Source organism: Mustela nivalis (genome assembly GCF_964662115.1).
Source record: "Mustela nivalis genome assembly, chromosome: 10".
Lineage (NCBI taxonomy): Eukaryota > Metazoa > Chordata > Mammalia > Carnivora > Mustelidae > Mustela > Mustela nivalis.
The window spans coordinates 310,049-329,962 of record NC_139029.1 but is presented as its reverse complement, the minus strand read 5'-3'; the positions used below and the strand labels follow the sequence as shown (position 1 = coordinate 329,962).

Below are 19,914 nucleotides of genomic sequence, written 5' to 3'. Positions count from 1 at the left end.
GGAACCCCTCCCAGAACTGGCTTCCATTATTGCTGGTCAGCCCTTGAGGGGGCTGGGTGGGGCTAGGGCCTGCTGGGAGAAATTGCACAATCTGGTCAGCGGAAGGAAGCCACAGCCCCTGTGTTCTCATCTCTGAAATGGGGAAGCACTCCCGTGTGAAGTCTTGAGGTCTACAGAGGACCCAAGCTGTCCATTACTATAGCTATCTGCACAAGTTCCCTTTACAGAAGGGCACAAAGGAAGGGACCTGCCGTGTGACTTTGGCTAGTTACCAGACTGGCTCTCCTGCCCTGGTGTCCTCTCTATAGACTTCCTGCTCCAGAAAGTTCTTCAGAGGCTCAGTCCAGTCCCTAGAACATGGTAAGTGCTGGATCAAGCATTAATTTTCTGTTAATGAACATGTGCAAAATACACAGCTCAAAAGGCTTCTCCCCCGTGGGTGTGGCTGGCTGTCACTTTCAGGAAGTGGTTGGGTTTCCAAAATAACCAGATGGGGAAGTTACAGAGCTTGAGAAATCCCCCCAAATTCCTGACAACCTTGCCCCCCTTTCTACTCACTCTTGGTGACCCCACTGCCCAGTAGTCCCAGGACAGTAGTGAGACATGTCCTGTTTTGTGCCCATCTGTGTTTGGAGTCTCTGCACACAGGGCCGGAAGACCCCACCAGAGGAGACTGAGCACCTCAGGTATGTGGGCAGGGGAAACGGGCAGCCACGCTGCCGCAGAGGACTCCACTCCACACAGGTGGGGAGCCCTGCGTGTACACACGCAATAACGGTGGGCACGTGGGGAGCCAGGTAGGTCACCAAGGACCGAACGGCGCACTACCCCGGTTCTTCTACAGTGACCCCTTATTCGCAGACGTGTCCCTGGTGCCTGGCACACTGTTGGGACACCGGACTCCTGGGTGGACTGGGGTGGGGGAGGCCTGGAGCTCCACCACCTGAAGCTACAAAGTGGATAACTGTGGCCTTGGTCCCCTTCCTCTCTCCTCCGTGTCCTCGGGTGGTGATGGTGAGGGGGGAGGCGGATGACGATGCCAGCAGGTCACCCTGGAGGGACCCTTTGACATCCCACGCCCAGACCCCCTGTAGTCCCCGCGGCGTGTAGGGCCCCGCCAGGCTGCCTGCGGTGGGAGAGGCCTGCGGCGCCCCGCTCCCGCCCCCGCCCCCGCCCCCGCCCCCGCTGGCTGTCCGGCCCGGAGTGGCCGCGCTGTCGCAGCTGCCCGCAACCAGTTTTAGTTCCCAAAACAGAATCTGCCTTCTGAGCAGATTCACACCCCGTCAGTGACGGCATCCTAAGCGGGTGCTGTCACCCCTCGCGGGGGTCAGCAGCCAGCCCACCCCGCCCGCGGTGGACGGGAGCGGGGGCGGCAAGGGGCAAGGGGCGCGAGTGGACGTGCTGCCAACGCGGGGGGATAAGTGGGAACCAAGGTTCTTCTTCGCGGCGGCCGCTATCGGGGTCGGGGCAGCCGATGTCCCACCGCGGGCCTCCCCCCTCCAGCCCCACCGACCCCCACGGACCCCCAGGCCGCAGCACCCGGGCCCCCGCCCCCAACCCCAGGTCCTTGCTAGCGGACCCACGTGCGAAGGCGGGGCGCATGCGCGGGGGCGGGCCGCGGCGCATGCGTGGGGCGGGGCGTGCGCGCGGGGCGGGGCGCTTGCGTGGGCGGGGACGCGCGTGCGCACTGGCTGCATTGCTGCTCGGCGGGCCGGCGCCGCGGTCCCGGCGGCCGTGGGGCGGCCATGGGGCGGAGGGCGGCCGCGGCGTCGGGGCCCGGCTAGCGACGGTGAGCGGCGGCGGGGCGGCGTGGCCCGCGGGCTCGGCCCAGAGAGGGGACGGCCCCGCAAGCGCCCAGGGCAGCGAACGGTGAGTGCGCGCGGCCGGCCGGCCCGGCCCTCCGCCCGCCGTCGCCGCCGTCCGGGGTCGCGGGGCGGCCCGGGGGCCTGGGAGCGCGGGGACCGGGGCCGGGGCCGGGGGGAGGCGGGCCTGCCCCGGTGTGGGCCTGGGGGCGCGACGGCCGCCCTCGCCGGCCGCCTCCGGAGTCGGGTCGGCGGGCAGCCCGGAGGGTCGAGCCCTCGGGGGCAGGTGGGGTCGCCGCGCCCTCGGGGGCTGGGGGCGCCCGCCTGGCGACGGCGGCAGGGCCCGGCGCGAGCGAACGGAGGCCCCGGGCCGGGATTCCGAGTAACAGGTTCCTGTTCCCCGCCCGCCCGGGGCGCGCCTCGGCCCGGCACCGCGGACCTGCTCGCTGGCCTGGGCGTGCGCCCCGGGCCTGGGGGGCGGCGGTGGCGCGTCCGCGGGCGACGGCCTCCGCGCACTCGCTCCCCGGGAGCCCGTCCCCGCCGCCCTGCCGCGCCCTCGCTGTGACCTTTGCCCCGCCGCCCGCGCCTGGGGAGGGCCGGGGCCGGGGCCGGGGCACGGGTGGCGCCGGCGGGGGGCCCTCGCCGCGCCGCGGCTCTTCGCGTCCGACGGGCTCGGGCTCTGGGGCCCGTCCGGCCCCGGCCGCAGGGCAGGCAGCCGTCGGGTTCCCCGGGCGGCCCCGCGGACGGCAGGCGCAGGCGTTCGTGCCGGTGTCGTGGGGTCCCGCCCGCGTCTTAGTCCCCGAAATCCCGGACTTCTCTGACCGCGGACAGTCGCCGGGGGAGCTTCGGGGCGAGTCCGCCGGCGCCCCGGAGAGGCGGGAGCCGCGCCCGGGCCGCCCCCTGCACACCTGTTGAGGCCGCGAGGACGCGCTGGCCGAGCCGGCTTCCGAGGGCCCCGCGGTGCGCGTCTGCGGTCCGGCTGGCGGCTGCCCCGCTGCCCCCCGAGCCCGCGGCCCCCGCCCTTCCTCCGCCGCCGCGTCTGGAGCTGCCCCTTCCCGTCCGCGCCCGCTCAGCTCGTGGGGTCGCCGCTCAGGCTCGGGGGCCGGAGAACCGCCCGAGAGGCCTCCCTGGGCTCGGACGCCGCCCGTGCGGACGCGGGGGGTCGCCTCCCTGCCGGCCCTGGGCGCCGCGGCCGGGAGGAGGCGGGGAGGAGCGAGCGCGAGCCTCTGCACGGCCTCCGCGCCGCCTGCTGAGGCCGACCCCGGCGGCTCGGGTCCGCGAATGAGCCCTCCTTTCCCTTCAGTGTTTTCCGCGGGGACACGCGGGCTCTCGGGGGTGTCCCGGCCGTCCCGCCGGCGGACTCCTGCCTTCGCAGCCTGTCCCTGCCCAGCACGTGTGGCTCCTAGGAAAGTTGCTGCCCAACACTTTTCTCCTAATGAAATTCCCCAGTGCCAGAGTCGTTTTTAAAAATTAGATTTGTGGGGCGCCTGGGGGCTCAGTGGGTGACGCCTCTGCCTTCGGCTCAGGTCATGGTCCCAGGGTCCTGGGATCGAGCCCCGCATCCGACTCCCTGCTCGGCGGGGAGCCTGCTTCCTGCTCTCTCTCTCTGCCTGCCTGTGATCTCTGTCAAATAAATTAAAAAAAAAAAAAAAAGACTGTTAGGAATGTGCATGAATTTAGATGGAATTCGAACCTCATCCTTTTCAAACAGGTAACGTACTGGAACAACCTTGTCATCACGTTAGTTTTCCTGAGTAAAGATTCATAGCTTCTAGATAATGGGTAATAGAAGATTTTTTTTTTTTTTTAGATTATTTATTTATTTATTTGACAGAGAGAAATCACAAGTAGGTAGAGAGGCAGGCAGAGAGAGAGAGGAGGAAGCAGGCTCCCCGCTGAGCAGAGAGCCCGATGCGGGACTCGATCCCAGGACCCTGAGATCATGACCTGAGCCGAAGGCAGCGGCTTAACCACTGAGCCACCCAGGCACCCAAGATTTTTAAATATATTTGCCTTTTGTAGTTTTGATAGGTTTATTTATATATTTTTTTAAATTTTATTTATTTATTTGACAGAAATCACAAGTAGGCAGAGAAGTAGGCAGAGAGAGGGAAGCAGGCTCCCCGCCGAGCAGGGAGCCCAATGCGGGGCTCGATCCCAGGACCCTGGGACCATGACCTGAGCCGAAGGCAGCGGCTTCACCCACTGAGCCACCCAGGCCCGATATGTTTATTTTTTTATTGTTTTAAAATAATTATAGATAGACAGGAAGTTGTGAAATACTGCAGGGACCCTTGTAACCCCCCGACTTGATTTTACACACCCATAGAATAGTAGTTTTTGTTGTTGTTGTTGTTTTTTACGAGAGAGACCTTGGGGCGGCCAGCTGCAGTCCCTCGATTGCACATGAAGCTGCTGGGAACACTCCCGAGCCGTGTTTATGTAGACAGACGTTTTTATTACTCTGAGATAAAAGCCAGCTTGCAGTTGCAGGATTCTATACTTCTCTTTTTTAAGATTTTATAAGAAACCGCCAAACTTCCAGACTGACTGCCCTTGGCATTCCAGCAGCGTGCGAGTGAGTGACAGTCTCTCTGCAGTCTGGCTCCGGCTGTCTTAGCATCCCAGCAGGTGCTGTGGCACTGGTGTTTGTATCTCCTGGTGGCCAGTGCCACGGAACTTTGTGTGCTTACGTGTGCACGGACTCAGCGGCGTCCATCCTTTTTGCCCATTTTCTAATTGGTTTTTAAACTTTTGCCTTTTGAGATTTCTGTGCGTTTTCTAGATGAAAACCTTGGTTGCGTATCTCCTTTGCAAACACTTTCTCCCGCTCTGCAGCTTGTTCTGTTCTCTTCACAGGGTTTTCCCCACAGCAAGCGCCTCACCCCAGTGAGGTCCAGCGTATTGATGATTCTTTTGTTACCTTTTGTGAACTGTGTATGTCACGTGTAAAAGTTCTCTCTAGTCCTGCATCAAAGGAGAAAGTTCTCCTTTGTTCGTTCTTTCTTCCTTTCTAAGATTTTATTTATTTATGTATTTGACAGGCAGACATCACAAGTAGACAGAGAGAGAGGGAGGAAGCAGGCTCCCCTCTGAGCAGAGAGCCCGATGCGGGGCTCGATCCCAGGACCCTGAGATCATGACCCGAGCCGAAGGCAGAGGCTTAACCTACTGAGCCACCCAGGCGCCCCTACGATTTTATTTTTAAGTTAACCTCTCCACCCAATGTGGGGCTTGAACTTTCAGCCCCAAGACCGGAGCTCCACCAGCCGAGCCAGCCGGGCAGCCTGCACCTACATTTTCTAATAAAAGTTTTACAGGTTGTGTTTTACATTTGGCATAACCCATTTTGATTCGTGCTTAGTTAATGTTTGTTGGAAGTGTCAAGTTCAGGTTGAAGTTCACTCTTCTTTCTGCAGCTTTACGGACAAATAACGGACGCACATCACTGTGTGAGCCTGAGCAGACCCCGTTTGTCCCCTACAAAGAGCTGTCCGAGGCTCGGCGCGGTTGAGTTGTTAAGCTGTGCCTGGAAGCTGAGACGGCATGGCCTGCGAGCTCGGCCGCAGACTGGTTTGGACGCAGCGCTTCTCCCCGGGCAGGCGAGGAGCTGGTGGCCCGGTTGAAATGCGGCTTCGCAAACTGCACGCTGCATGTTGGGAACTCTCGTCTGTGCGCCGTGGCCTTGAACAGGGCCTTAGGAGCTCGGTCGGGCCCAGATGCCAGCTCTGCCCCATCCTAGCCGGGTGACCGTGGGCCTCCGTGTCCTAGACACGCCCATGCGTCTCATTTGAGCGCGTCAGGTGCCAGGAGGTGAGCGCTCGGTTGGGACCCGGCAGGGTGGGCACCAGACCTGGATGTATTTTTGCTGCTCGCCAGCCATCCTGGTCTTGGATGAGGTCCATATTCCTGCAGGCAGCCCTGCTTCCGCTTCTCCTCCCTTCTTGGACGGACGGCAGTGCACCTGCCGGCCAACAGCACAGCCTGGCCGGGCTCCCCTCGTGGAGGTGGCGGTCACACAGCTCCCTGCACTCACCCGAGTCTGGGTCGTAGCTAGCCTGTGTGTCACCGATCAGCCTGTCCTTCCTTTCTCAGACATCTTTGGTTCTGACCCTGCTGGTTATTTCCTTTTAAAGGTTGCACTGTTAGAACTCGCCGAGTAGGCTCCTTTAACTGATGCGCCTCTTTCGTCCTTTCTTGGCAGTAAGTAGCTCCGAGTCCCATGCACAGTGAGGCGTTTCAGCGGCCTTGTGCTGGAGCTGCAGGTCTGGAGAGGACTCGGCTGGCCTCTCCTCTCAGGGCAGCCGGTGAGGCTTCTGCAAGGCCTCTCGGCCCCCGTGCAGAACTGAAGCTGCCCCTCCTTTGCTGAGCTTCTGTTGGCAAAGAATGCTCGTGTGTTTGCGTGTTTGTTTTAATTCATGTTGTCAACACAAAGTGAACAAACCTTCTACAGTCAAAGTTGGAGCGCCCGGATGGCCCTGTCAGTGACTCTTGGTTTCAGCTAAGGTCACAAACTCAGGGTTGTGAGGTCAAGTACCAGGTCAGGCTCTGCCCCCACCAGGGAGTCTGCCTGAGAGTCTCCCTCTGACGCCCCCGCCCTGCGCTCACGTACGTGCCCATGCACGCTCTTTCTCAAATAAATAAATCTAAAGAAAAAAAAAAAAAGAATCTCTAGAAGTAAGAAAGTTTTATTTGAGCTCAAGTTAGGACGGTTGCCCTGGAAATGCATCTTCGTAGGGAAGAAGGCACTCCAGGAAATGAATGATTTTTGCGGCATAATATGCTTTTTACATCTTATAAAAGCTTAAAAGATTACAGATTAGCACATAGGCAGGAGTCCCAAGTTTGTCGGGACGGAATGCATGGAGTGGGAGCGCTGAGGGACATCTCGAGGACGAGCTGATTTTCCTTAGGCTGCTCCTTCAGCAGGTGTACCGTGCACGCGTGGCGGGCCGTAAATCAGACTTTGGGTTTGAGTGAAGTTTACGTACAGTCCTGTTGACTTAACTCCAAGATGGTTTTCCTCGTATGTCAGACCCTTAGAGGGTTTTCCTCGCATCATAGCTGGCGTACAGCGTTGACTCAGCAGTTTCTATAGGTCACTCAGTGTTCACCGACGTAAGTGCAGTCAGCGTCTGTAACCCACCGTCTGTAACCATTCAGCATTATGATGCTATTATTTTATATAAATGTATATTTATTTTTTAAAAGCTATTTATTTGTCAGAGAGAGAATGAGACAGAGAGAGGGAGAGCATGTGCCCGCAAGCAGGGGGAGCCGCAGGCAGAGGGAGAAGCAGGCTTCCCGCTGAGCAGGGAGCCCGACCTGGGGCTTGATCCCAGGACCCTGGGGTCATGCATGACCTGAGCCGAAGACAGACGCCTAACTGACTGAGCCTCCCAGGTGCCCCAGGTCCTTGTGAGGACTACGTAAATTATGAAAGAGAAGCCCTTGGGGCGGTGCTGGGCGGAGAGAAGGTGCTCAGTCCAGTCACTGATGACGCGGCCTTTGCGTAGTTCTAACGCGGTAAACACGCCCGTCACGGTTTCCACACATTGAACAAATCTGTGCCATCCTGAATCTCTTACCAGTTTGTCCTGGCACTTTTTTGGGCCCCGCCCGGCCTTTCTGTCCCCCCCTCCTGGCACTTGGTGCCGCCCCCAGTTGTGCCTCCTGAAGTCCTCGCTGGTCTTGCGCTCTCTGCCTCGCAGTGCCGGTTTCCTCCCAGACGTCTCTCCTGACCCTTCCATGCGGCTCCTAAATGGGGGCCTGCCCCAGATTCAGCCCTTGGGTCCCCTGCCCACCCCCTAGGGAGTCCATTTCGTTCTAGTTCTAGTCCATCTAGTTCCAGGGCTGTGAGCACTCACCACGTGCTGATAGAGCCCGGATCTCTGTGCCTGGACCAGCCTGTCCCCAGAGCTCTGACCTTAAACACACAGCTGCCGCTCGTCTTCTCCTTGTCTTGGCTGGCAGTAGCCGTGTGAATTCGGTGAGGCTCCTTGCAGGCCGGGAGAGCCTCAGTAACAGAGTTTCTGGAGCTTCCATTCTCGGAAGGGGAAGGAAACAGGCCACAAGTGAGGGGCGTCCAGCCGGCTCAGTCGGTGAAGGTGCGAGTCTTTTTTTTTTTTTTTAAGATTTTATTTATTCATGTAACAGAGAGAGAGCACGAATAGGCAGAGAGGCAGGCAGAGAGAGAGAGGGAAGCAGGCTCCCCACTGAGCACAGAGCCCATTGCAGGACTCGATCCCAGGACCCTGAGATCAGGACCTGAGCCGAAGGCAGAGGCTCAACCCACTGAGCCACCCAGGCGCCCTGAGAGCATGATTCTTGATCTCCAGTTGTGAGTTCCAGCCTCCTGTTAGGTGTAGGGAGTACTTAAAAATAAAATCCTAAAAAGGGGGGGGGGGGCATGGCACCTGAATGGCTTAGTTGATTAGTGTGGGATTCTTGGTTTCAGCTCAGGTCAGGATCTCAGGGTCATGAGACCAAGCGTTGGGCTCCACGCTGGGTATGGAGCCTGCTTGAGATTCTGCTTTTCTCTCTGCTCCTCTACCCCCACGTTTACACACACTCTAAATAAATTAATTAATAAATGCATCTTAATAAAAAAAAGTTGGGCTCCTAACTGACTGAGTTGTCCAGGCACCCTAGCAATCAAGTTTGTTTGTTTGTTTGTTTAAGATTTTATTTATTTATTTGACAGATCACAAGCAGGCAGAAAGGAGGGGGGAAGCAGGCTCCTTGCTGAGCAGAGAGCCTGATGCGGGGCTCAGTCCCAGGACCCTGAGACCATGACCCGAGCCGAAGGCAGAGGCTTCACCCACTGAGCCACCCAGGCGCCCCTCTTAACATAATCCTTAAGGACACTTGGATTTTCTCAGTGGTCAGGGAGCGTTGGCTTCAACCTAAAGTCACCAGCTACATTAGCCCCTGACAAGAGAATCAGTCTGTCCTTTGAAGCTTTGAAGTCAGGCAATGACTTCTACTCTCTGGCTAAGACAGCCCTAGATGGCATCTTCTCCCAAAGTCAGGTGGCTTTGTCTCCATTGATAATATGTTAAGCAAGCCACCTTCACTGGTGATCTCTGCTGGACCTTCTGAAGAACTTGACGCTGCTTCTGCATCGGCAGGTGCTTCTCTGCGTGTACTTTCGCATAACAGAGACCTCTGGCTTCTGTCTGTTAAACCCCCTGCAGCTTCCCCCCTCTCTCAGCCTTTACAGAGTCAAGGAGAGTCAGGGCTTTCCTTTGGGTTAGACTGTGGCTGGTTTCACTTGATCTTACCAAAAGGCCGAGAAGCGAGAGGCTGGCTGGTTCGATCAGCAGTAAGGCTGTTTTGCTTTCTTGTCTTTGTGTGTTCACTGGAGTGACACTTCAGGAGTTTCTCCTTTGAGCTAACAGCTTGGCCCACTGGGGCAGGAGGCTAGCTTTGGGCCCATCTCGGTTTTCAGCCTTCCTCACTGCCCTGCGTCATGTCTAGCTTTGATTTAAAGTGAGAGATGTGCAGAGGGCCTGGCCGGCTGGCTCGGTCAGTAAACTGGGACTCTCGATCTCAGGTCACGAGTTCAGGCCCCAAGTTGGGCATGGAGCCTCCTTTTAAAAAAACAGATAAGTGAGGTGAGAGATGGGCCAGTCTTCCTTGCATTTGACCATTAGAGGCCGATGTACGGATATTGATCGCAGTTTCAGTATTGTTTTGTCTGAGGGAGGAGGGAGGCCTGGGGAGGGAAGGGCCGGACCAGCCGGTCTGTGGAGGAGTCAGAACACATACAGCGCTTCACCCGAGTTTGCCGTCTTGAATGGGCACGAGGGAGGGGTGCCCCAGAACAGTCATCACGGATCACAGACCACCGTCACAAATACACTAGTGAAAACTTGGAAATATTGCAAGAATTAGCCCAGTGTGACACAGAGACACACAGGAAATGAGTGATGCTGGTGGGAAATGGTGCTGCTAGACGCGCTCAGCACAGGACAGCCCCAGACCCTCGATTTGTGGAAAGTGTCGTGTGATGCCTGTGGGTGGGGTGAAGAGTTTGACCTCAGTCTTTTAGACGCGGCTGCCAAGCTTTGGTAGCACAGCTTGAGGAAACCATGATGCGCTCCGTCGAATCCCCTGGCGCGTCTGTTGAAGATCCAGTGATGGAGGGGTGCTGGCGGCTTGGTTGGAAAAGCATGTGACTCCCGATCTCAGGGTTGTGGATTTGAACCCCACATTGGGTGTAGGCATCACTTTATTACAAATAAATTTAATTTATAAAGAAAATCTGCTGGTTGTACCTGTGTGAGGGCGGTGTTCTGGAATTTGTTGTGCTTCCGTGATCTGCGTGTGTGTGTCGGTACCACGCTGTCTGGGTACGGTAGCGTGACTGTAGATCATGAAGTCAGGAAATGTTAGTCTTACTTGGTTCTTTTTCAGATTTTGTAGCTATCCTAGGCCTAGGTCGTCCACATTTCCATGTGAGTTCTAGAATCAGTTTGTCTTCTTTTTTTTTTTTAGGAAAGAGAGAGAGCGTGGGTTGGGGGTGGTGTCGAGGCAGAGGCAGTCTCAGGCAGACTCGGCACTGAGGGTGGAGCCTGGTGTGGGGATTGGGACTCCCAACCTCCAGACCGGGGCCTGAGTCAAAATCAGGAGGTGGACGTTTCCGGCTCCGCACTCAGCGCGCAGTCGGGTTGGGATGCCGGCTCCCGCTGCCCCTCCCTCTGGCCCCTCTCTCTCAGATTGAAGAGAGAGAGACGGACACTTAACCGACTGAGCCACCCAGTTCGTCATTTTCTGTAGGAGAGGCTGCAGGGGTTTGTGTGTGGGAACTGTGGAGAGCCCAAGTCAGTTGGAGAGCTGAAGTCTAAGTGTCAGCCTCTCGGTCCGCGGACCTGCTCTTGTCTCCACTGTTCGCTTCCGTTCATGTCCGTTCATGTCCGTCAGCAGCTTTCGTCGTCCCCAGTGTGCAGGGTCTGTGCTGCTCCCAGGGAGACGCCCGTGATCCCCGGCCCCCCGTCTCGGGCGTGCCGTGTGCCGATGCGATGTGAGTGTGTCGGGAAGTGGCCACTGCGGTGGGTCTGGTTAACGTCCCATCAGCGCACGGTCAGATGGTGTGTTCTTAGGGTGACAGCCCTTGTCGCAGGGACGTTCAGGTGTGGCTCTGTCAGTTGCCTAGAGCCACACGCTCCGCACTACAGCCACGCCTGACTTGATAACGCGAGTTAGGCTCCCTACCTCTTTTGCCAACTATTTCCTTATAAGCTTTGGTTTCGGTGCCGTTGTAAATAGTATTTTTGTTTATTTATTTATTTTTCAGACTCATCTGTTTATTTCAGAGAGTGTGCACGAGCGGGGGGAGGGGCAGAGGGAGAGAGTGCCCAAGCAGACTCCCGCCGAGTACGCAGCCCAATGCGGGGCTCGATCCCGGGAACCCAAGATAATGACCTGAGCAGAAACCAAGAGTCAGCTGCTTAACTGAGCTAGTCACTTTTTTGTAGACCTTTCTGTATAGAAGACCATGTCATCTGACAGTACAGGTTTTTAAGTAATCTCTGCACCAGTGTGGGGCTTGAACTCATAATCCCAAGATCAAGACTTGAACTCACAACCCTAGGACTGAGCCAGCCGGGTGCCCCAGCACTGCAGTTTGACCGGTTCCTTTTTCATCCTTAAGACTTTTATTTCGTTTTCCTGCCTTGTTCCACTGGCTACGCCCTCGGGTACAGTACTGAGTAGGGGTGGTTGTATCAGACATGTTCTTGTAGGATTGGGGTTTGAGTAATGACTTTTTTCATGCTTGGTTAAAACGTTCGTGTTCCTCAAGCTGTGAGGGTCCTGGTCCACTAGGGCAGTGTTGTCAGCTCTAGCTAAAATTTAGAATCACCTGGGAAGCTTTTTTTTTTTTTTTTTTTTTTAAGATTTATTTGAGAGCGAGTGAGTGAGACGGAGAGGACACCAGTGGGCTGAGGCAGGGGCAGAGGGAGAAGCAGACTCCCCACTGAGCAGGCAGCTGGATGTGTGGCTTCGGGACATGGGGCTCCGCGGTGGGGCTCAATCTGAGGACCCCGGGAATCATGACCCGAGCCGAAGGCAATGGCTTCACCTTCTGAGCACCCCCTGGGCACCCCCAGCTGGGAGCTCATAAAACTACTGATGCCTTCAGTCCGGGTTGGATGTGGGAATGATTTCCTGAAGCTCCTCTGGTGGCTGTAAGGTGCGGCCGGGGTAGGGGTGCAGGGGCACCATCACCTTTCTCCTGCCATAGAGGCCCGGGCTTGTCTGTGGTCTCTGAGGGTACCTTCTGCCCCCGCCGCTCCGCGTTCACCTCCTGCGGGGCCGGCATCCTCTGACACGGCCTCAGCCCCTCCTTGGGAACAGGGTTTTCTGCTCCGGTCTCTGCCGGGGTGTTCGCTTTCCTCGCCTGCCCCTGCAGTGGAGGCTGTGCGGCTGGTCATCCTGCTGGCTCCCCCGGTGCCGCCTGCTCATGCCCGCCACAAGCCTGTGCCAAACAGGCAGATCCGGGTGGCTCCGTAGCTGCAGGGCCCTCGCCGTGACCCTGTGGTGGCCCTTCCTGCCCTTGGAGATTTCCCCGTTTGGTCCCTAGATCTGCACTGGGTTTTCGTCCAACTCCTCCCTTCTTCCGTTGCTCAGTGTACTGGCTTCTGCCTCTCTCTGTCGCCGCATCTGCCTTTCTTAAACTTACCTTATTCCTTTTCTAGCTTTATAAGAATCTCGGCTCATTACTCTTCCTTCTCGAAAACTCCTGCACACCTTAGCGGGGCGGCAGTGACTTTGGTTTGCGTTCATACTATTCTGGTCGTTTCGATGCGTTGCAGGGTTGCTTTGAGCCCCAAGAGGCTTGGGACAAAGTTGAGGCAGTTCGGGTGGTTGCAAGATTGTTTTCTTTGTTCCTACCTTTTGGTCTTTTCCTGATTTTGTTGTGCTGTGGTTGGATGGTAAGGTTCTCTGCCTTACTAGTGTTTGGAAATTGATGTTTTCTTTGAGGCCAAAAGAGGTCAGTTTTGGCAGATGTTTTATCTACTCGTTGGCAGGGCCTAGAGTCCAGTGTGTATGCACTTGTCTGTCTTACTGAGTGAACCGTTCCGCTCTGCGGCCCGGAGGGGCGTTTAACGCTGCACAGCCCTGCGGGGCTCGCCCGGTGTCCCCGCCAGTGACTGTTCCTCTTGCCGGCGCTGGGCCTTGTCTGTGGCAGAAGTACCACAGCTGCAGCCGGCGAGCTCTTTCTTACCCTGTGGCCCTTAGGTCTTCTGGATTCACTGGAAACACAGGTAGGTTCCTGAGCCCTTAACCATCTTGGGGATAGAAAGAGACTGTTCTCAAGTCCTTCGGCAGATGGGACTTCAGCCGCTTTTGTCTCCTGGTGAAGCGGGTGCGTCCCTGTGTATATAGTGTTTTCTGCCTGCATATTTATTTACTTTATTTGTTTTATTAAATTAAGGCGTCCGTGTTTTCCTGATCGGAATCCTTGCTTACCGACTGTGGAAGCGGAACACGAGAAAGTCAACATGAGTAAGGCGCAGAGCGCAGATCCGGCCTCGTACCGCTGCTCCGCGTGCCATGGGGACGAGGACTGGGGGCCCAACCACCCCATCCGGGGCCGGGCCAAGTCCCGCAGCCTGTCTGCCTCGCCCGCCCTGGCGAGCACCAAAGAGTTCAGGTACAAAGCCCTCCCCCAGCTGCCACCCTCAGTGGCGCGGTCGCTCGGACCGACAGTGACAGCGTGTGTCCCAGAGCAGCTGGCGCGGCTCCCAGGGGCACCCGCCCGGGACAGTGTTCCTTTCCTTCCCCTCTCGGCCAGTGCCTGCCCCGCTTTTGGTGTCCGAGGCGTGTGGGTGGCCCCTGAAGGCACGGCAGTGGGACCCACGCGCTGGCGGGGCTGGCACGGGGCTGCGTGTGGCCGCAGGGGAGTTGGGCAAGCTCCCCGGCCCAGCCCGCGCCCCACAGCGCGTGCTCTTGCACAAGCGCTTGAGCAACAGCTGCCCACGAGGCGGCCGGCCGTGCCTGCTGTGCTGGTGGCGCCACTGCCCTGGCTGCTGGGGCCGTGGCCGCGGTGAGTTTGGGGCAGAAGTGGCCAGAGCCAGTGCTGCTTCTCAAGTGGGTCCGACCTCTCAGACGCGAGGGCGCGTTTGGGGGGGAAAGTTCCACCTTTTCTCAGGGCAGCGCCTTCCCTCAGGGGTGAATGGAGCGGGGGTGGCGCACGGGCCGTTCCCTGCGTGGAAATCTCTAGAGCCCGCGTGGGAGCGGCCGTGCTGCTGCAGCTTCCAAGCTGTGTGGGGCTCCGTGTTCCGGCCGCGCTGCGTCCGCCTGTCGGTCCTGTGCGGATCGGCTCACGGCCTCCCAGTTCTGAGGCCGGACAGCGGGGTGCGGTGACCGCGGGTCAGAGGGGGCCCCCACGGGGGAGGCAGACGGACATGTGTCCTTGAGCCCGCTGGCGAGGCCCGCTGTGAGCTGCCTTTCCTCCGGGCCTGCACGGGGCCCGCGAGCCATAGCTTTCCCTGGACTCCAGGGCTCTCTCGAAGGTCGGGTGCCCTTTCCAAGACAGCTAGAAAATCTGTTTGGTCTGCGTTGAATTCGAAGATTTTGCAGACCCCATAAGAAGGTTGAAGATGAAGTCTGCTCCCTTCGGTCGTCTTTGCGTGTAGAACAGGACAGCGAGGCCATCGGGGTTGAACATGTTCCATTAGCCTATCACTGGGGGATGTCCCTGTCTCTCCCCCCAGCCTGTGCCAGGGTGGGCGTTGAGCCCTCTCCAGCAGGGAGGGGGCAGGCCAGCCAGGTGAGCTGGCCACAGCCGCTTTGTTTGGTGATTGGATTATGGTTGAGTCACATTTCAGTTATTGGAGAAGTTGGGCTGTTCGAGTAGTAGCTTTCTTAGTGACTATGCAACTCAGCGTGAGCACTTTTGCTAGAATCTTCATCTAGGTCATTAAGGGTTGGTCTCTCAGGTTTTGATTCCCAAGTATAGGCTGGAGGACCGGTCACCAGACAGACTTGGGCAGAGGGGCTGCTCGGATTCTGAGTTCCAGGCCTGTCCCCAGAGGGAGTCTTCCCTGTTCCTGGGGTAGGGCCTGGACACCCACCCTGGTTTGGGGACCTTTCTCTGAGGCGCGCGCTCTGACTGTTGATGCTACAAAAACAGCGTGTGGGGCTCCAGGGCAGGATCTCCTGGGGCCGCCACGGGATGCAGATGCTGGGAGGAAAGTCGTCATGATTAAAGCCTCTCGAGAGTCTGACGGTCCGTTAGGTCTGCTCACCGGCTGTGTCCTCTCCCCCCACAGGAGGACTCGCTCTTTGCATGGGCCATGCCCGGTGACCACGTTTGGACCAAAGGCCTGCGTGCTGCAGAACCCCCAGACCATCATGTGAGTGCGGGGTTGCTCCTTGGGGGCCTGTGCTGTCATGGGGTCACGGCACTGGGGAAGGTTCTGACTCCGGGTGAGAAGTGCACTTTTCTAGTCAGGGAAGCCACAGGGCAACCGCTGGCTCCAGGGAGCACGGGCCTCTTTGCCTTCCCGCCGGCTGGGGTCAGGCCGGTCCTGCTCCCCGGGCACCGCAGCTGGACGGACTTCACCTACTTCAGCTGCTGTCTTCAGAGTTAGTTAAGTTTTGACAAAAGTATAGGAGGAAACAATGTTTTTCACACAGGAATAGGGTCAGACATGCTTCTCTGCTGATTTGATTTTTTTTTTTTTGAGAGAAAGGGAGAGCACAAGGTGGAGGAACAGGAGCTAGCAGGCCCCCCGCCGAGCAGGGAGCCCGATGCGGGGCTCGATCCCAGACCCTGGGATCGTGACCTGAACCGAAGGCAGAGGCTTCACCCACTGCGCCCCCTGGGCACCCCTCCTTTAATTATTCTTAAAACAGACATCAGTCGGCTATTTGGGGTTTCTGCGTTTACTTTCAAGAGAAGTGCCTCCTTGCAGGTGTGGCTGTTACAAGTACTCCCACGCCACCAGGGCGCTTTCGGGGGCCCCGCGGTGCCTGGATGAGAAACTATAAAAATGAAGCAATCAGGGTCATTTCTCTGGACTCAGTAACTATGGCTTCTGGCGTCCGAAGAGTCACATGGTTCCAGAAGGCCGGGAGCTCCGTCAGGGCCGCTGTATGGTGGTCTGGCTGTGCTTCAAGTCCGAGGAGAACGCACTGATGTCACTTACCTGGCGTGGGTTCCAGGATTCCACCCCGCCCTGAGCCTTGTGCCTGGCGCCTGTGGGAGCTCCAGCCCCTGTAGTCGAGGCCTTTTGAGGGGCCCTTACAGGCTCCTCTCCTTCAGGGCAAGCTGTGAGGATCCCACATTTTGCACAGGGGTGAGAGCCGCGGGCTCAGGTGTGTCTCCTCAACTGACTTGTCTGGGGTCCCAGGAGGCAGGCCTGGCAGTGGGGACCCTTGGCCTCGGGTCACGGGCTGAACCGGTTCCAGGTGGCTGGTGCAGTGCTGCCACCTCCAGACTCCCCAGGCGAGTGCCGTGTAAACTGGTGTTTCCTGTGACCAGGAAACCCAGCGACAAGGCTGTCCCAGCTCTTACGGGCACAGGAATGAAGTCTTAGTGTCTGTCAGATCCAGGTGCTGTCTGCGGCTGCTGGTTACTGCACAGCTCGGGCAGGTCCTGTTCAGACGCGGCCCCTCTAGTACCCTGCAGCCCGCCCTGCACTGCAGCCACATTGGTAACTTGGCCCCCCCAAACGCCCCCAAACCCAGAGCCCCAGCAGCTGCTGTGCCAAGCCCTGCCTTCTCCCGTGCCTCATGCCTTCCTGTTCGCTCTGGCCCAGCCCGGCTCTCCCGTGGCCTTTCACCAGCTGCCCGAGGGCCCCTCCCTGCACTTCCTGGTCTTGGCAGACCTGTTCTCTCCTTGTCACTCTGCTCGGCCTAAGTGCCACCATGAGTGGCCTCTCACTGTCCAACCTTGATTAGCCATCCTGTACTCCCAGCAGAGCCACAGTCGCTTTGTGGGGGGCGGGGGTGTCGGCCTTGTGAGCCTCAGGTGGCTTAGACGGGCTGGTTCCGCCGGGTGCTCCAGGCAGAACGGCAGATGCCGTGAAGGGTCTCTGGCGCTACCCGTTGGAGCTGAGGAAGGAACAGCCTCGTCTGCCCTTTCCAGCCCCTGTGCCCGACACTTCAGCTGGGGCCGCTGTCTCTGGACGACAGGGCTCCTTTTCTCCACCTTGGCCCTGCCCCTTTCCAGCCCTGCACCTGGCTGAGGCTCCGTCCTGACACAACTTCTCTAATGCTCGAAAGTAAGATAGGATAGAGATCTCAGAGAACTTCTACGTCCTAATTTACTGTCTGAAATTTCACCGTGAATGCGTGTTTTCTTTTATGTTGAAATGTGTGGAGTCGCCCACGTGTCGTTGCCTTTGGCTCACTAGGCAGTGGCTCCAGTCGGTCACCTGTTCGCTCACAGGCTCCCTTGCTCTCCTGTCCGGCACGCACGACCTGTATGCCGGGGAAGGGTCACATCCCCACCTTGTCGTGACCCAACGGGAGGCTGATCACAGTTGATGCCCAGGCCTGTGCAGGACACACTGTGGCTGCTTTGCCTGGGCACAGTCTCAGGGCCAGACCCCTCAGACACAGGCTCAGGGCCAGACCCCTCAGACACAGGCCCTGCACGCCTGGGTCAGCACAAAGGGGCTTAGACCCAGGCAGGGGTCCGTGCGCTGCCCACATGGCTTCTGAGGCCCACAGCCAAGCACAGGGACGACGTTTGGGGAGTGCACACCCCTCCACCTGATGAAGCGCTGACAGCTCCTCCCACTGGGCCAAGCCGGTTCCACAGCCCAGTTTCCACAGCCCAGCTCAGACTCCGGTGTGGCTGGCCTGTGGCACCGCACCCGGTCAACAGCCGAGCACAGCCAGCGAGTTCAGTGAAGTGCATGGCACCTGGCGTCCGGCCTCTTTGCTGTTAAAGGGGATCTCAGGACTTTTTGTTTTAAATAGGTGATTGGCCAAGAGGATCATGTAAACGGTAAAAAGATTGAGTAAGGTGTGCTTGTTTTTAGTTTTAGGGAGTTTTCCTGCCATAGTGCCTTTCAGAAGTCAACTTTAGGATTGTTTCACTTTCAGTTTTGAGTTTACAGAAATTAAGTTTATAGTGCAGGTGCTCAGGAGAGTTTTGGGGGGCTGGTGTGCCCTACACTTCCTTTGTTAGCAAAGTGGGACCAAAACGCTATGACCGAAGCCACTGCACCGCACTTGTGAGCCAGCACGTGACCTGGGCAGACGATGACGCTCACAGAGGGCGTCGTGCGTGGCGCCTCGTGCAGAAACGTCTGGCCAGGGTGAGTGACGCTCACTGATGGGGGACATCGGACACCACGCCTCTGCGTTCGTGGTTTGGGTCTTGGTTTGGGTCTTGGTTTTGCAGTTTTTAGTGGGACTCGCACACGGTCTAAGGTCTGGGAGAAAGGCCTCCGAGGATGTGCTGTGCCTGTCCTCCAAGGGGACGCGCTCCCAGTGTGGACACTCCTCTCCCCTCGCAGGCACATCCAGGACCCTGCCAGCCAGCGGCTGACGTGGAACAAGTCCCCAAAGAGCGTTCTCGTCGTCAAGAAGATCCGGGACGCCAGCCTGCTGCAGCCCTTCAAGGAGCTGTGCGTGTACCTGATGGAGGCGAGTGAGCCTGCTTGAGGGGTGGCAACCCAGAGCCCCCTTGGCACCCCCACCGCGTCTGCGCCAGCCAGACTCCGCTCTGGCGCTCAGTGGGCTCCGTGCTCTTCTGGGCCACGGGGTGGGGGTGGCATGGAGTTGGCCAACTAGCCAGGTTCTGGCTTTGTGATCCCAGAGCTGACCAAGTCAGGAAGCCCATTTCAGGGGCACCTGAGATCATGATTCCATGATTGCAGGGTCCTGGGATTGAGCCCTGCATCGGGCTCCCTCCTCAGCGGGAAGCCTGCTTCTCCCTCCCCCACTCCCCCTGCTTGTGCTCCCTCTCTTGCTGTGTGTCTCTGTCAAATAAATAAGTAAAATCTTTAAAAAAAAAAAAAGCAGCAGCCGCCGCCCATTTCAGGCAAGTGAGTTGTGTAACGGAGGGTCACGGCCTCCAGAAGGATAGAAATCTGCATGAGCAGGTTGAAAGAAGCCTGCCCTCTGGGCCTGAGGAATGCGCTTCCTCCTCCTTGTAAAGTCCTGAGGCTCAAGAGGAGGCTTCCCAGAAGACCAGCCTGATCTGAACCGGGTCTTGGTGGTGGGGCTGACGGGCTTGTTGTCTGTCTCCCTTTCAGGAGAACAACATGATTGTGTATGTGGAGAAGAAAGTTCTGGAAGACCCTGCCATAGTGAGCGATGACAACTTTGGACCAGTCAAGAAGAAGTTCTGCACCTTCCGAGAAGGTGAGTTTGCCTTCGGCTCTGTCACTTCCGAAGGTGCTCGCACCCCTGCCCCAGACCTGGCAGAAGCTTCTAGCGCTCCTGCCTCATCGTGGGCATAGTGCCTTGTGGCACCAAGGGCTGCCGAGACACCTTTTGTTGTGTCTGCTGTGTTTTCTAGATTATGATGACATTTCCAATCAGATCGATTTCATCATATGCCTGGGCGGGGACGGGACCCTGCTCTACGCGTCCTCACTGTTCCCGGTGAGCTGTGCGGGCTTCCGGCCTCGGCGCCACACGAGGAGGCGGTTTCCCAGGGAGGCTGTCTACCCCTTCTTACACCTGGTGGCTTGATGCCTCGGGGATGCCGAGTTCTACGTTCTTCTTACTCTGATACAGAGCTTTTAGTTTGGTTATTTGGCTGTAGAGCAGGTCTGCAAACAATGCCAAGTGTCTCATCTGCCCTGTCTGGGTCTCCGTCCTCACCAGGAGTGCTGCCGACAGTGGAGCCCGGGCTGGGCAGCAGGACTGGCTGGGCAGAAGGGGGGCAGTGGTGCAGAAACGGGCCTGGGGGGCTGCTGCCGCCTCGCGGCCCAGGGGACGGGGCCCACAGCAGGATGAAGGCGGTGGCCCCTCGCGGCCCAGGGGACGGGGCCCACAGCAGGATGAAGGCGGTGGCCCCAGGCTGACCCTCCAGGGTACCCGGGAGGCCTGTGGAGGCTCCAGAGGATGGGAGTCTGCCTGGAAGCACACTGGGGTTGCCCAGAGTCCGCCTTCACTCTGCAGGGGAGGCTCTGGCGTG

The 19,914-nt window shown here is 58.1% G+C and overlaps 1 protein-coding gene across 1 annotated transcript in view; it reads left to right on the top strand.

Moving 5' to 3' along the window:
• Window positions 1-561: 561 nt before the first annotated feature.
• Window positions 562-19,914, top strand: part of NADK (NAD kinase) — a 24,121-nt gene continuing 4,768 nt past the window's right edge. The window contains exons 1-6 of the mRNA XM_082686285.1: window positions 562-686; window positions 13,243-13,461; window positions 15,083-15,166; window positions 18,284-18,413; window positions 19,025-19,133; window positions 19,291-19,376. Coding sequence (XP_082542411.1) covers window positions 604-686; window positions 13,243-13,461; window positions 15,083-15,166; window positions 18,284-18,413; window positions 19,025-19,133; window positions 19,291-19,376 — 711 coding nt within the window. The 5' untranslated portion in view covers window positions 562-603. The remainder of the gene's footprint in view (window positions 687-13,242; window positions 13,462-15,082; window positions 15,167-18,283; window positions 18,414-19,024; window positions 19,134-19,290; window positions 19,377-19,914) is intronic.